The sequence below is a fragment of the Pogona vitticeps genome, chromosome 2 (genome assembly GCF_051106095.1).
Source record: "Pogona vitticeps strain Pit_001003342236 chromosome 2, PviZW2.1, whole genome shotgun sequence".
NCBI lineage: Eukaryota > Metazoa > Chordata > Lepidosauria > Squamata > Agamidae > Pogona > Pogona vitticeps.
Genome location: NC_135784.1, coordinates 274814439 through 274831389, shown reverse-complemented (window position 1 = coordinate 274831389; position 16951 = coordinate 274814439). Strand labels below are relative to the sequence as shown.

Below are 16951 nucleotides of genomic sequence, written 5' to 3'. Positions count from 1 at the left end.
TACCATATTGCCTCTATATTTATCATATATCTCCTATTTTAATGCGCATATCTATGAACATTTGGTATCTTTAGCAGTACAAGACATCACAAGATTTTCAATGTCATGTATTATTGTGGTTATAATGTTATCTTTTTTTGTATAAATAAATCTGTGAGGTATTTTTAAAACGTATTTCTAGTTTACCTGTGTTATATCCAAATGTGTACATTGTTTAGGTTTTTTGGACTTATTGTGTATATATATATATATAATTGTGTATTTACATTTTTCTCTGTGTGTGTGTGCAAAAAAAAAGCCTGCTGGATTTTACAGAAATTGGACAGGCGGGTGGAGTGAACTAGGTATAGACTTCTTGGTCCAGAAGCCAAACAAGTGTAGGTAAATCAGAGAGTTATATGATTAATAGGCAACCCGTAGTAATTATGGTAGTTTACTGCTCACGGTTGTCAGACCTGTTTATTTGATAGAAGTTCCCCTTGGCACCAACTCAGCTTACCTTTTCATAATTCCAAGGTTTCAGTTTTCAGTGCCCTTCTTTCCTTGCCACTGAAGGGGTGGAACCCTGGTGCCCCTATCATGGAATCAGAGATGATTTGTTCATCATTTCTGCCACACCAGTTACAGCATCTGCATTGACCACCTCATTTGCTGATCAAACTTTACGTTAATTAACACAGTCTTAATGTAAGCTAACTACTGGTATGCCCCCTCTTTATCTCATCCTGCACATGCAATACTGAAAAATGACTGATGCCATGTCAATTACACAACTGTGCAATTCACATTTCCTAGCTGACATGCAGAAACCCCACTATCAGGCAAAAGATTATGGCTTCTTTTCTTGCATTAACAGTGAAGGTTGCATTGTTTGAAATGGAGGTGTATATTTATTTTACTAAAAAAAATAATAAATCCAATTTTTACCTGTAAATATTAGTTATATGCTGTACTGCAATTCACACTACATTGATTTGTACTGTAAGTATTTTCTGTCTTTAAAGTTGTTTGTCCCAAAATAATTTTGATTGAGTCTAACTAGCATGTATGATTGGCACAAAATAAGTTTTAAAAATTCAGCAGGGACAGGGACAGAAATCACACTGAAATTAGGTTAAATCCAGAACTAAGTAATACAAAATAGCAAGGAAAACTTGTGATTAACTGCCATCTGAATCACAGACAACTATACTAGCCATTATATTTTTTTTCTGGCTTGTCAGACAATTTGTTGACAAGTACTTCTGGATTATTAGGTTGTTAATAAAAACCTTTAGATTTTAAAGAAATCACTGTTTGCCTCTGTACAAATATTTTCTATTATTTCATTTCAAGAATTCGATATTGCCTGTTACAATAGATTGTCTATTCATCACATATGTGACAACAAAATGTCATCAAGTTGGCTTATGGTAATCTGTTCCAGGGTTTTCTAGGTACAGAGTGCTCAAAGGTAGATTGCCTTCTTCTGGGGGCACTCGAGGACAGTATACTGTATTTTTCTGTGTATAAGATGCCCCCACCCACTTTTCTAACCCAAAATTAAGAAATCTAAGTGGGGCTTAGCAAGTGTAGGGGAGAAGGGATCAAAGCACTGCAGGATTGCTTTGGTCCCTGCTTTATCCCTTCATGCTAAGCCCCGTGGGGCTTAGCAAAAGGAGGGAGAAAGCAGGGATCAAAGAAATCCTGCCACTGTATGATCCCTTTATATAGCCATGAGATTGCATTGATCCTTTCCCCCCTCCTTTTGCTAAGTCCCTGTTTCCTTTTGCTAAGGCTTAGCAAGCAGAGAGGAAAGCAGGGATCAAAGCCCTGCAGGATCACTTTGATCCCTGCTTTCCCCTCCACTTGTGTTTGTTCTCTCCTCAGCTTACTTCCATGTATAAGACAACCCTCAATTTTTAGTCTAAAGATTTTAGACAAAAGTATAGTCTTATACGTACACGGAAAAATACGGTAGTTTATCAAAGATGACACAGGCTGGTTCTCCACCTACAAAGCACAGTGAGGAATAGGACTATGGGCTCCTGTCTCCACCACCACTGAGCTACCCAGCCATCTATTCTTATGTACACCAATCACAACATTTACAGATTTTTCCATACTTTGTATTACTTGCTTTTGCCATTCTATTTCTTCTATGTCCTTGTTTCCTTTTGTTCTGTTATTTGGAAACTTCTTCCATGTGTTTGTTTAGGTCTAAATCCCAGCATTGTCATTTAGAATAAAGCCACTGAAATTAAACACATTTGCTAGTTGCAATTAATGCCCCGTTTATTTCAATGGGTCTAGTCAGAAATACAGGCCACACTTGGTAAATATGGGCCTCCTTTCAGTCTCATGACATTGGACAGAAATTCTGCTGGTCTAGTCAAAAATCTCTGATCATCTTTTAAACCTCAGCTACAGTGATGGAGATGGGTATGAAAACGCACATAGCTACCGTATTTTTCGCACCATAAGACGCACTTTTCCCCCACAAAACAGGGGGGGTGGAAAGTCTGTGCGTCTTATGGAGCGAAGAAAACAGATTATATTTTCCTGTTTTCTTCTCCTAAAAAATTGGTGTGTCTTATGGAAAGGTGCGTCTTATGGAGCGAAAAATACGGGTAAGTATTTTTGTGAATGAATGAAGCTTCAGAATTGCAACTCTTTTATTAAATGAAAAGGAATGATACTTGTTATTGGCAAAGCATGTAAAGTATTTCAGTATAGACAGCTCAAGACTTTTACATTGCAGTTTCTCTGCTGCATTATGCTTGTGGTGCTGAAGCCTCTTCATCAATAGCACCTGAATTAGTCTGGGAAGTGGTGAGAGAAGGAACAGAGGGAGATGGAGACTACATTATAGAGATGATTACAGTGACGTTTACTTCTGTGTAAATCGGCACAGGATTGTTACCCTCATGTGCCTTCTGAGAGGGGAAAAAAGAAGCAATTCTGGCCCCATCTTATCTTCAGCAGCCACAGCTGGGTTATCTTTGTAAAAATGTTGTTTTTACTGCAACAGCAGTTACTCTCAATGGAACTGCTACTGATGCAAAGTCTTCTTTGCCAAGAAAGCCTCAATGTGTAGCAAAGTAGTAACCTCTCCTTTTTCCTCTTAGAGACAATATAAAGCAGTTGAAAGTCATGGTTCTTTTTGAAAAACAGATTAAATAAGAAGCATGTGTTGAGGCAAGTAGGTTTAGATGCTCTTTTCATATACTTCAAATTTGTATTGCACACCATTTTCTTCTTGGATATCAGTAGGGACACCTTCATAGCTAGAGAGAGTGAGACAGAATAAATAATATTTAATTAGAAAAAAGTTAAATGTCTGTTTGATTAACTGGAAAGAGGACCAAGAGGTTAATTTGTTCTGCACATAATCTTAGTCCATATATTTTTCTTCTAGTTTTACATTGGTATGCTCAAACTTGTGAAATATCTTGTTATGGCATTGAGCTGCGGTTGATACAAGAGATGCAAAGGCCTACAAAAAAGATGATTTCAAAGTTCAACAAGTAATTTTTAAAAACAAGTAGAAATGAATACCCTGTTTCCCCAAAAATAAGACCTAACCTGAAAATAAGTCCTAGTATAATTTTTTAGGATGCTCGTAATATAAGCCCTACCGCAGATATAAGCCCCAGTGAAGTGAAACACCGCCCTCCATCATTGTGCCGCAACCAGAAGAAGATGGCATGACTGTATTTGAATAAATGTAGATGGTTGAATTGGGGAAAAAAAACATCCACTGAAAATAAGTCCTAACGTGTTTTGGGGAGCAAAAATTAATATAAGACCCTGTCTTATTTTTGGGGAAACACGGTAGTTATGAATAATTTTACTTTAAATGTTTATTAAAATGTTTCAGAAGATATCCATATATTGCTACGTAGCCTTTACTCTCCCCAAATGACTGATATTGGAAAGCCAGTTTCAAATGTTTCAGAACATACAAAATCTTTAGATATTTGGTCTAGAAATGCAGTCTTGGTTTCTGCCAGGCATATTCCTCTTACAATATGATGGCAAAACCAGGACTTTGCATGACACATTCTAACTCCTTCTGCTTCTCTCCTGCTTCAGATTATTCTTCCTGCAGTTTTTAGAAGAAAGGGATCTATGTCTAAAACACACTAAGTCATGAATTGTTATGAGTGGAGAAGCTTACATCAATCTCCACAAACTTTCAAGAAACCAAAATCCACCATGCCTCTGGTGAAAAATTCAGAACTGTTTTCCCTTCTTCTCCCCACTGTAGCCCACCAGCTAGAGGGTTTTCCAGCACTTCAGAATCTGATCTGGGTGTGTGTGTGCATGGAGGGCTGCAGTAGAGACAAGGGGTCGCTCCTCTCCCAGTTCCATTGGCATTGGCTGTTCTACTAATGAAGCAATAAAAGATGATCATTAGACCCTGCCCCTCATTTCTCATATCCATAAATGTGGATAAGAAAATGCTGATAGCATGGCAGATAAAAATCAATGCTTTTTTAAAGATTTAAATTATGATAAAAATAATTTTTAATTCATCAAAAAATCCAATTAAAAATTAAAAATTCAGAAAATGAGATTGATTAGACAAAGTTTAATGAAGCACTGTAGTAGTCTACAATGAGTCCTGAGTTGCTGACTCTTTTTAAAAGTGCTTTCTGCTTCTACCAGACATCACTGAGAAGACTAAAAATGAAATACATAATTTTCTTGCTTTTGCTGTAATGTTCACAACTTCCTGCACTTTCAAGCTTTGTCTGCCTGCTTCTCAAAACTAACAAAAAATAAGAGATGCTAGATTTCTTAGAGTACAGCAAAATCTTGTTCCCTTTGCAACGTTAACTATAAACTTCAAAACTAAATTTAATCAATAACTTTAACTAAATAGATAATATTTTTAAATATACCAAATAATTTCACGAACAAACCAAGTCTTCCACAATTCATTTTAGATACATAAATAAAGTGGTAAAAAGCATGTATTGCATATTTCCATTTCCACCAACATTTATATTGGTCTGCCAGTGTCGATATGACATACAGTATTACTGTTTATGTAATACTTACACAGGGAGGAGCCTGTATTTTTCGAAATCAATTTCTGGAAAAAATGTATCACTTTCAAACTCATGTAGGATTCTTGTCACGAACAACAGCTGATGAATTGGTTTGTCCATTGCTGCCTTTAATAAATAGAGACAAAATGAATGAATTCCTGTTGTCTACACAGCACTGGAGATTAAGCCTGTCTACTGGGCACTAAAAGAAATTCTGACACGTTAATAATAAATAATATTGTTTACAACATTTAGGTGGGCATTTATTTAAAAAAGTAATAAGCATTTTAAAACTCATAATGTACCATACAAAGAATAAATAGATCTGCAGAGCTAAAGAGAGCAGACAATAGACAAAGCACGTTTTGTGAGAATAAGAACTGGAAATACATTTTCTTCTTGGAACGTAAGGATCATCTATATATTTAGATAGTTAACAGCTATCTAACAGGACAGGAAATTGTTCACCACGTTCTATCATTTCAAAGCCTTTAACACATATTTTCATCACATTTTCTATTGTTTATATGTTGTTATGAAGTAGCAAACAGTTGCCGGTATGCCTGTGTAAAATGATATGATGCCAAAATAAATTTGGCTCAAAAAGATAAAACACTTTATCAATGCAGAGAATAAAGATGTTTAAGAATACAATAGCTTTGTAACTGTTAAGAAGCAATTTAGCACAGCATGTGTCAACATCCTCGAACTATAAGCATATTACAAAATAAAGAAATGAAAATTTTATGACCATATGCCTTCTGGTCACTGATCACCTGTATCCTTAGAAGATAAAGTCCATAAGGATTGTTCATGAAAATAGCATGACCATAACCAGCTGAACACTGAACACAGTAATATTCTAAAGATGATTTACCAAACACTGAGTTGATTCACCTAAAACTGAGTTGCTAATGACTGCTTTGACAAATATATGTCTGTTAATGCAAATGTAATCCAATAATTTTACAGTCAGCTTTTGTTGAGATGATTTTATTGTCATGCTCTCCAACTGTGGAGGTCTTCAGTGAACTAGAATTTTGGCATCTGATACCCAAGAAAATCCAAATTCTGTGCATACACACAAGTAAAATGATAATGCTTACAGATTAGATTTTCCTTTGAACTCCTTTGTAATAATGTGCTTATCAAAACTGAGCCAGTGATTGTGCAAGTATTTTTAAAGTCATGAGACATAATTTTAGGATTTTAAAGTTACTGGGCATCACAGAACAGGGTGGTCATCTGATTAGTAGGTGTTATCTGACATTATACTGATAAGCAATAACTGGGGAAAAAGCAAGAGATCTTTATAAATAATAACAGCTTGGGAAGCAAACAGGAGCTTCAGAGGCTGATTTCAATAACAAAACAGTTTGCGGAAGAGATTTAATCGTCCTTCCCCCATGGTCTTGCATGGTTACTTTTAAGAAATAGGGAATTTCAAGAAATGTACTGAAATATACAATTAAAATACTGAAAATCCCAAGAATGTTATTGAAATACTTTATAAAGCCTAGCTTGACCTTCTAGAAAAATATTAGTGAGTCATATAAATGGCTCATCTGGACCACTGGTAGACCATCTGTTGACTTATTGCTTATTTTCTTATACTCTCTTACCTTTCTCCCAGCAGTCCACTCTGAACTGGGGTAGAGATGGGAATGTCAAAAAAAAAAAAAAAAAAAAGGAAGAGGGAGTTGCTTTGTGCCAGTCCATCACTGGCTTCTAATCCTTCCCTCTATTGGCATGCAAGCGCCCATAGATTATAGTTTAAAGAACATAGACTTCATGTGAGGAGAATCCCCACTCCAATTTAGAGTATCCTTTTTTGACAGCTGTAATTTCACCCATTTCAAAACATTCTGAATGAGCACAGTGTGCTGCTAAAATATTCTGGTTCTTACTGGCTGCTTTATGATACACATAGTATTTGCAAAGCAGTCATTTTTACCTAACAGAATGCACTTGGAAATAGTTTCCATGTTTAAAAATCACAAAGATTCATACAATTGCATAAACAAAAATTAATGGGAAAAATGTATGGGATAAGCTAAAGAGTTCCTCTCTTTCTCAACTATATCACTCTTCCTATGTATATTTATATACCTGTATACAGAAATTTTATTTTAATTAAATAATTTAAGCATTAGGTTTGGTAAGCTACAATTATCATTTTGAGCGCTGCCCGCAATTCAAGTTACAGATATAGCATCTGTTTCTTTAAGAAATATTGTTACCTGAAATAACAAAAGGGTTAGAGGCACACGAGAAGTCTGGCCAGAAGACAAGGCCAGGACTGAAATCCATTTCTGCATCCTAAATTCATTTCAAGCTATTACAGCAACTGCTACAGTGACATGAGCATATGTGCTTGATACATGGTAGTATCATGTTCTAAGAAGGCAACCAACATTAGACATAGCAATATGGAGAAGACTTAAACAGACTTATTTGTTTCTCCATAGAAGAAACACACATGGGGCTCCCAGACAGTTTCTTATTTACAGAGTAAAAAACTACAGCAGGCTTTTTCATGCCACTTTGAATTTGCATTCTTTTCTAGGCACATTTAGATTATGAGTACCACATATTTTTTTTGAATTGAAAAGTTCAGAAAAGAAGCTATTATGAAAAAAAGGTATAATGTTCTATACTGAAAGCTATATGAGGAGGCGTTTATTGTTCAGCCTGATCATTCTTTTGGAACTATTAAAATAAGAGAGAAGAAAGCTTCTGACTGACACAAAAAATATATATCGTTCAAAAAAGAATCATTAGTTTCTGTAAACCATTCTGGAAATTCTGTTTAATAGTGGTATACAAATACCTTACAAGAATAATATATGAGTAGATCCACTGAAATCAACAGGACTATTCACAAGTTACATTAGTTCCACGTATTTCAATGGGCCTATTCTAGTTTGGAGTAACACTGGATTTATCCCAGAACTTTTGATGGCCAAAAAACACACACAAAAAGTATAAGTCAAGATTCAAAATGGGCTGTTCTCTGCCTCCCTGTAAAAGTATTCTCCTGTGTGAAAGGCATAAATGTTATATTTAAACCAACTGGAGGAACAGAAGTCAACAAGTTAACAATCCATGTTTTAATTCTAGAAGAGAAAGAAACTTGAAGTTTAAAACAAGGAGTTATATTTTGGCTTTATTCAACAAAGAACAAAATTTGGGCTACATATCAGGTGTTCCCCATGCTACCCCAATACACGGACACATTGATGGGATTCTTTTTATACATTAAATGAACAGGTTATCCCCAAAGGGCATCGCTACTGCTGTGGAAGAGCTGAAGTGAAACATAGACAGAGATAGTGTCAGCATGTACAAACATCAGATTTGCAGCACTGTGTTCTGCACAGATACATCATCTTTATGAGTATAGTAGTCTAATATGAATTTGGAGGAAGGAATTCTACTGTATTTAACATTGTACTTTCTCCAAAGGAAGTACAACATACAGGGTGTTACTTGTGAACATGGCATAAGTTGCTGAAAGGATTGACCCTTAATTGTAAAGATTACTGTCTGTTTTACCTGTGTCTTGTCCTTCTCATTCAAATCTCCTTTCAAAAGGGAAGTTCAGTGACATAGCATGAGTATTAAACTCTGTGCTAAATACTGTGCTAGCACATATTAGAAAGCACATAATCACACTTCCGCCAATTCTGAAACAACGATGTTTGTCTGATATTGTAGTTATGACCCAAAGTATCAGAAACTACCTCTGATACTTTGTTGGTGTGGAAATTCAGCTGGAAGCAAGACTGGATATGTTTATGGTGTGTGCGTGTGCATGTGCGTGCTGAGAGATCAATTATCCACTATGCCTCCTTGACAAGGGCTGAACTCAGTGATCCATAGGGTCCCTTGCAGCTCTGCAGTTCTATAATAATAATAATAATAATAAGAATAAGAATAATAATAAGAATAATAATAAGAATAAGAATAATAAGAATAAGTATTATTAGGCGCAGTGGTTAAACCGCTGTACTGCAGCCAAAACTGTGCTCATGACCTGCGGTTCAATCCCAGGTAGCGGCTCAAGGTTGACTCAGCCTTCTATCCTTCTGAGGTCGGTAAAATGAGTACCCAGCTCGCTGGGGGGGGGGGCAATGTGTAGCCTGCATAATTAACTTGTAAACCGCTCAGAGAGTGCTTGAAGCACTGTGGGGCGGTATATAAGCAGCATGCTTTGCTTTTGCTTTTATTAGTAGTATTAGTATTATTAGTATTAGTAGTGTACTTTTAGGTCCAACTTTTGTTTCCTACTTTAAACTGCATTTTTTAAATCTTTGCTAATTCCCTTGCTTTTTTAAATGTCTGCAGTTAATACTGCAGAATGTGTAGGTGTACAAACTGCAACCTGAAGTGTTCTGCATATTCCCATGACTCTTTTTCTTCATCACCCTTACAGTTCCTGTGCTTTTAACTGTTGCAGGAGATGGGAGATATTTCCACAAAGGTATAGCTTTCCACAAAAGTTGGGATACTACTTTAAGGCATCTGAAATTACTAAACTGTACCTACGTTCATCACTGTCATGTTTATTTGTATGTCACCTTTTCATAATGAAGTGGTTTACAATACCAGAGAAAACACAACATTTCAAGATACTTTAATAGTAGTTACAATTTAAGAGTTAATCACAACTTATAATAACTCACCATACCCATGGTCTTTAGGGCCATTTATCATAAACAGCCTTTAGACCTCTGTACAGTGGGGTCTCTACTTAAGAACTTAATCCGTATTGGAAGGTGGTTCTCAAGTTGAAAAGTTCTTATGTTGAATCTGCATTTCCCATAGGAATGCAATGAAAACCATTTAATCCGTATCTGCTCTTTTCCGTCCATAGAAACTACAGTGGAACCTCTACTTAAGAACTTAATCCGTTTTGGAATGGTGTTCTTAAGTTGAAATGTTCTTAAGTTGAAGCAAAATTTCCCATAGGAATTGACTGAAAACCAATTAATCCGTTCTGGCTGTTTTTTGTTATGTAGAGGTGCGTTCGTACATTGAAGCATTAGTTCCCATAGGAACTAATGCAAAGCTGGTTAATACGTACTCGACCACTAGGGGGAGAATTTTTTTTAACCTAAGATGACCTAAGGTTAAAAAAAGAGCAGGAAAGGTTTTTTTCCTGTTCTTATCTTGGATTTCTGTTCTCAAGTAGAAGCAAAATGTAGCAAATGGAGCTGTTCTTAAGTTGGATTGTTCTTAAGTAGAGACGTTCTTAAGTAGAGACCCCACTGTAGCTCTCTGCCCTCCCAGTCCAGCAGAAATGCACCAAACAGAAGATGAGAGTTTGAAACCGCTTAGTGCCCCATACCAGTGGTCTTTCCCTCCACCCTATCTTCTCCTTCACCAACTCTTTCACTGAGCTTTTTATCCAAGCACTAGGTGCTTGTTCAGTCTTTTCCTCTGTTCATTTCACCCTCTCCTATGTTCTGTTTCAGGCAACAGTGTTAAAAAAAAAACACCAAGAATGGCAGCTTAGCACCGGTACTTCGAATCCGGGATCAAAAGGCAATACAAGATTCAAGCCAGCAACAGATTAGATAATCAGAGCAGATAAGGGTGATCCAGATATAGACATTGCCACTGCAGAGTTCAACTGCAAAAGTCCAATCAGACAGCAAAAACTACGCAGACTCTCTTTCCTTGGAAGTGGCATTATCACACCTTATCAGGTAGCAGCATTCTTTCTCTTTTTGAATCCCAGACAGTAGGGCCAATAGCAAATCATTATAAAATTGGAAAAAGCACAAACATCTGGAAGTACAAAAGTTACCCACCCTGATCTACTGGAAAGGATGGTGCCTCCCTCCTTATTCTTAGTTTTCTTTTCCCTATACTAGACCTTCCACCTGCTCATTCTCATTCCCCACTTAACAAGGAATAGCCCTTTGTATTTGTACTACTCCAGAGTTCAGGGGCAGTGCAGAAGAAAGCATCTAATTGAGTTGCCCAGACATACATTTCGAGGCTCTGTTTTTCTTAGTGTTCTAAAGCCATTTAATTAGCATTTTAAAAAATACTGTCATACTTCATTCACAATGTGAGGTTACAACCCTCTTTTACCTGACATTTCTCTGTCTGCCCACCTGCCTCCCCAGCCCTCTCATCTCCCAAAGTTAGTCCCCCTGGGCATTTCTAGTCACCCTCACCCCCCATGGGGAAAGTCTGATCTTTTGAGTCTTCAGTCTTTGGTTGATGCCACTGAAGTGGGGGAAGAAAACCACAACTTTCAACCCAGTTTTGCCACTATACATTGTATGCTTGGTTAAAATGCTCAGGTATTATAACTTAGATGGTTTATGAAATAAAATTGATATACATTTCTGCTATGTGTTCTTGGACTGAAGCTCCCAGAAACCCTGGCCAGTGTAGCTGGTGGTGAAGGCTTATGGTATTTGGAGTCCAAGAACAATCTGGGTTATTCAAGGTTGGGAATCACTGTGATAGAGGATCATTCTGCTGATTATGTAAAATAAGTTTCAAAGAGAAGAAAATATGGAAAAACTGTTTAGGGACAAGGAAGAAACCATTTAGGGATTTCTGCTTGTATTAATCCCTCCATTTTTGCAAAACCAGATCTGTCATCACTAAGCACCTGCAGCTTAGAATAATAAGGGAAGGGGGGGAGAGAGAGAACCCCCTAGTGAAGCCCACCTATTTGATTCACATAGGACAGCAGGAAGTGTTTAGTTACTATTCTCAGACAATATCTGTGCACAAAAGAACAGAAACAAATTCTACTACATTGTGCCTTATAGAACATTTTGACCTCTAATCTGTCACTCTGCATCAACACTATTATCTACATTTCTTTCCATTTATGCTCCTCCAACACTGATCTGCAGAACAGTTAAATCCTCCCACTTATCTTAGCAAAACACTTCTAAAGACACTTAAAAAGTAGAAGACTGGGATTTAAGTGACTCCATCAATGAGTCATACTCTAGCATTTCTTCCTCCACCTCCCTTTTCTATTTTTTTTCCTAAGGGAATGTCAAATCAACATGTTTGTTCATATGAATGAGAAATGACTGCTAATTCTGGATTGTGTCAAAATATCATTTTGCATTTATGACATACTTTAACACTGATGTATTATTTTAACCAGCAGAAGTGCATGGGTTAGAACCTCCATAGCCTCCCACACCCACCCTAGTACTCCTTTTTTCGATGAACTTTCTCTTCTTTTCTCCTCTCTCTCTTTTCTCCTCTCTTCTCGCTAATCTCTCTACATCCTATTGCTTGTTCAGCCTTTCCCTCTGTTCACTTCCCCCTCCCACCTACCAGGTGGCAACAATTCACATTTTCTCTCTGAAGATTCCTGAATCCTGTAGAGGAAAGGAGGATGTGGGATTATCTGGATCATGCTCTGTGAAGAAATGAACCGGTCACGTCTGCCTCTGGCCTTGCCTCTGCAGCAGACTGGGTATGATGCATCAAAAGGCAGACTTTTAACAAACCTTCATTAACCATTTCAAAACAAAATTTGAGATGTATACTCCCAGGGTTCCCTTTGCATCCACACTATAAGTACATAGGTATCACCATTTCGGAGTTATGCTTGAAAGAGACAGAAATGCTTTTTTCTCATTATACATGCCTGGTCTGACACCATGGAGTGCTGGATGAGGTATGTGAATCCTGATGCTGCTGTAATTCTGTCATTTCTGATGTTTCCACAGGTTTGAACCTGCCCCTAAAGACGGTACAGGCGTCCCAGCACTGTTGCCAACTGCCTTCAAATGTATACTAACATACTCAGTTAAGCACAAAAGTTCTGAATGAAGACCCTAAGAAAGTAAAGAACAAAGTCCCTTGGCTGACTTGAGCTCCATCAGAACTATGAATCCCAGCATAACACATCCAGGGTAAAAAAGAACTTTTTCCTAGGACATTTCCCATGTGGTGCATGTTCTGAGGCCACAAACAGCAGTGGCCCAAGCCTACACACGGGCCCAGAATTAAACCGTATTTCTAGAGTAGGCAGAACACACAAACTATTGGTCACGTCATAGTTTGTTGTTTCGAATTTACAGTCACATAAGTCAAATATGGGTCGTGATATGAATCAATACTGCCATTCATGTCTTTTTATAGAAAGTTTTAATGGACTGGCATCAGTCTCTTTGGCAGTCTTATCACAGCCTTTCGAATGAGGTGAAAGAGACTTGATGAGGAAAGAGGCAGTTAGAACCAATTAGAGTTCTGGGGGGAGAGAAGAAACATGTGGTATCATAGGAAATGAGGGAATGAAAGGTGGCTGTCAACAGGATGTTCAATTGTAATCTGGTCACACCAGCTGTGGAAGCTTATTTCAGCTAACATACATTAGCCTTTAAGGTGCTACAAAATTATTTTGTGTATTTTCCTGCAACAAATTAGCAGTTAACCACCCTGACATTTATTCATATTTTGGTGCCTTTGAAATATTTTCTCCACTACCTAGCCAATGAGATTTGACTCAAGCAAGATAGACAGACTATTAGCGAATACAGTTGTACTGTATTTCCTGCTAACTGGCATTCAATCTGTGCTGCTGTGAGATGCACTTTCCATAAAGGATTAGCCTACTAGTTTAGAAGTATTCCTGGATCCAACACTATCACCAGAAGAGACACAGGTGATCTCTGTGGCCAGGAGTGTCTTTTCTGAACAACTTCACTTTGTCTGCTGCACTGTAACTAATCAGAGACAGCCTTTATTCAGGTTATTTATTTATTTCATATAACGTAGCAGAATACAGCATTATTGAAGATTTCAAAGTCTATATAAGGTAATCTACCAAATAACTCTATCACAATAAGTAAATTACTTCCCCCAGAGGTCAGGTACTGAATTGCAAAGAACCGTTATTACTGATAAAAACTTGGTACTTCCTTTAAAATTAAATTATATTATGAATGATATTGCATGAATCTAATAATTTAAAAAATATTGGACTCTCTCTCTCTCTCTCTCTCGGTTGTTCTTCACAAACGTAGAGTTGCCCCCTCTTTCACACACCATTCTGGCTATGGGCTTCACTTCAGTGAGAAGCTTGGTAAGAATTGCATTTACTGGATGTCAAGAGGAATGATGACTGCTTTATGAGGAAACACAGTTAAAAGGTAGTTGTTCCTTTGTTACAGATTTGTTATAATACTTAAGTGCTAATATATGGTTCTTAATGAATGTGAGAGAAACAACAAAAAGCCAAAAGCTGGGATTAATGCAAGAAAGTAAAATATATTCTTTTGAATGCACTGCACGAATACCAAACTAAAAGCCTTTGTCTCCCATTGTTCAGGGATTGATAAGCTAAACACAATACTGTATCTCCTCTTGCTTTCTTCTCAAGTGAGTACTGCCTTACACCAGGCATTAATCAAAATGTACTCAAGTGATGTTGTCCGTTACTATATGAGCAACAGGTGACTAATACATTGTCAGCGCATCATTCATGAGACACTGATCAGAAAAACTGGCACATTTAAATTGGCACCGTTTGCTTGTTTTTATAAAATTCATAGTAGCCATGAAAAATTAATAGTAACATTGCTATGAAGTGGCAAAACTAGTTATTGTGACAGCTGCTGCCTACATACTTTCCATGACAGAATGAATTAAAAGGCTCAAGGATGCCCTTTTAAATGTAGAACAAAAAGAAAAAATATTGTGTCACCTTAAAGACTAACATATGTATTTCAATGTAGGTTTTTGTGGACAGCAGTCTACTTCCTTAACTTATGGAATAAAATATTTAGCTGCAGGTTTATACACAGGATACATTGTGAGAGTGAGACCCAATGAAGATGGACACAGGCCCAGTTCTAAAGTAATAACAGCATTATTAACCCAAGTCATGAGCTTTAAGAATGTTGATTACTTAAATTTCCTGGCCATTGCTAGAATGACTGTCTATCTGTCAGATAGACAGTCATGGGCTGGTCCTTGAAGAAAAAACCTTTTTAATTACATTTTAAACACCAGAACAAAGAGAAAGAATAGAGAAAAACTTTCTAAAACCCACAGAAGATGAAACAAGCAGATACATAAAACTAAAAGTTAGTTTTGGCAGGGGATTTAATATTTAACACATTATTTCAATTTAGTTTGCTATTACATGCAAAAGAATTTATTAATGGCTTGGAGATTTCCTTCATATTACAGTTTACACATTTCTTTTTCTATAATCTGAGGAAGGGCTCAGATAGATGGCTGAGCACCTTTTTGATTTGCATATAAAATAAAATCATTCCATGTTTCATAAAAATGTGGTATTTTGGCTTTACCTTTGACTATCTTTAATATGCTAGTTCTTCTGTCATGGCAGTTTGTTAGTTTATGTGACGGCTGCGATGACGTCACCTGCCTATCATGGTTATGCTGGAACCCATCTGCCTATAGCAGAGCAGGAGGTGGGACTCCAGGAGGTGGAGCTGTGTATATAAGGGGGGGGGGAGTGAATGATGTGAGACAGTTTTTGAGAGTTAAGAGTTATGAAGAGTTAAGGTCTGAGTGATAGTGTGTATGAGGGGATACTTTATTATTACTGATTGCCTTTTTATTTTAGTTGATAAAGTGATTTACCATTCCTTCTGTTGTTATCAATAAAATACAAGTTTTTATTTTTAAAATCATACATTTGTCTGAAGAGTCTTATGAAGGAGTGGTTGGTGGCAGCGTAAATAAAGTGTGAATGAGAGAGTGTCCTGACCATTGTGACGTGAAAGAGGGACGTCACAACATAAATTGGTGGCAGCGGTGGGATACGAGATGTCCAGTTGGCCAGTTGTCCAGTAAAGCCTTGGCTAAAGTGGCAAGAGCAAAAGGACTTCAGTTAGGGTCACCTGAAGTGGAAAGTGTGGGCATCTCTAGGATTTGACTCAAGGGGAGCAAATCTAGTGGAGAGGCACTTAAGCTTCAGAGTGGAAAACTGATTTATGAGCTCTGTAAGGTCAATTTTGTGAGGGAGAGTAGCCCCAAAGCAGAGACTGTGGCGAGTTGGTCAGAGTGTCCTGAGTTAGGTGAACTCTGAGAGGACAGACCAAGCCCAGCAAAGCTGAGGGATCTCCATTTTAAACAGCTCCAGTGAGTGGAGAGAGCTGTGGTGATTCTAAAGGCAGCCAAAGGCAGTAATATAAAATAAGTATCCTTAGCTGGCAAGAGGCCCAGAAAAGGGGAAAAGACGACGACATAGAAGCTTAGTTACAGTTTCTAGTGTCAGATCAGCTGGAACACACTGCTAATATATATCAGACCTTAACACAGAAAGGAAAAAAGTATTTTAAACAGAGGCTTGGAAATAGTCAGGAGCCTTTTGTGTAAGAAACATGCCTTTGACGCGCAGTAAAATAGCTGAAAGTGAGCCTAAATCTCCAGAGATGTCTGAGGGAACTGGAGAGGTGATTGATGGAGAAGGGGACAGATTTACCTCAGAGCAGGAGGAAGGAATTAATGGGGAACAGTTATCAGAAGTGAGGAAAATTCAATTAGCCCAGGAACATGAATATAGAATGAGACAATTGGAAAGGGAGGCCAGAGAAAGAGCTGAAATCAGTCAGGCAGAGGCAGATGCCAGAAAAAGGGGAATGGCCATGAGGATAAAAGAGATGGAACTGAAACACAAAATTAGAATGGCACAATTAGAATTAACATTCCTAAATAAGAAAAATATCACTTTATCAGTTGAAGAAATTTCAGAAAGAGAAAAGTATGAGGCTCAGGCCAGACAAAGTGAGCAAGATCTTGAAAAATATAATCAGCAAAAAGACATTAAATTAAAAGAAATCAGAGATAACACTGAAGAAAAAGTAAAAGAGATAAAAGCTAGGGCTGAGGAAGAAATTTTACAGATCAGGGCTGAGTTTGAGGCTAAGCAAAAGGAGCTGGATTTG

At 37.4% G+C, this 16951-nt stretch overlaps 1 protein-coding gene across 2 annotated transcripts in view; it reads right to left on the bottom strand.

Moving 5' to 3' along the window:
* Positions 1 to 2248: 2248 nt before the first annotated feature.
* The window catches only part of DHFR (dihydrofolate reductase), a 31946-nt gene continuing 17243 nt past the window's right edge, over positions 2249 to 16951 (bottom strand). Inside the window, exons 5-6 of one of the 2 annotated variants that reach the window (XM_020790229.3) lie at positions 5047 to 5162; positions 2249 to 3266 (exon numbers count right to left, since the gene is read on the bottom strand). In XM_020790229.3, the coding sequence (XP_020645888.3) occupies positions 3188 to 3266; positions 5047 to 5162 (195 nt within the window). In that variant the 3' untranslated portion in view covers positions 2249 to 3187. The remainder of the gene's footprint in view (positions 3267 to 5046; positions 5163 to 16951) is intronic. The other variant, XM_020790230.3, reaches the window with a different exon arrangement.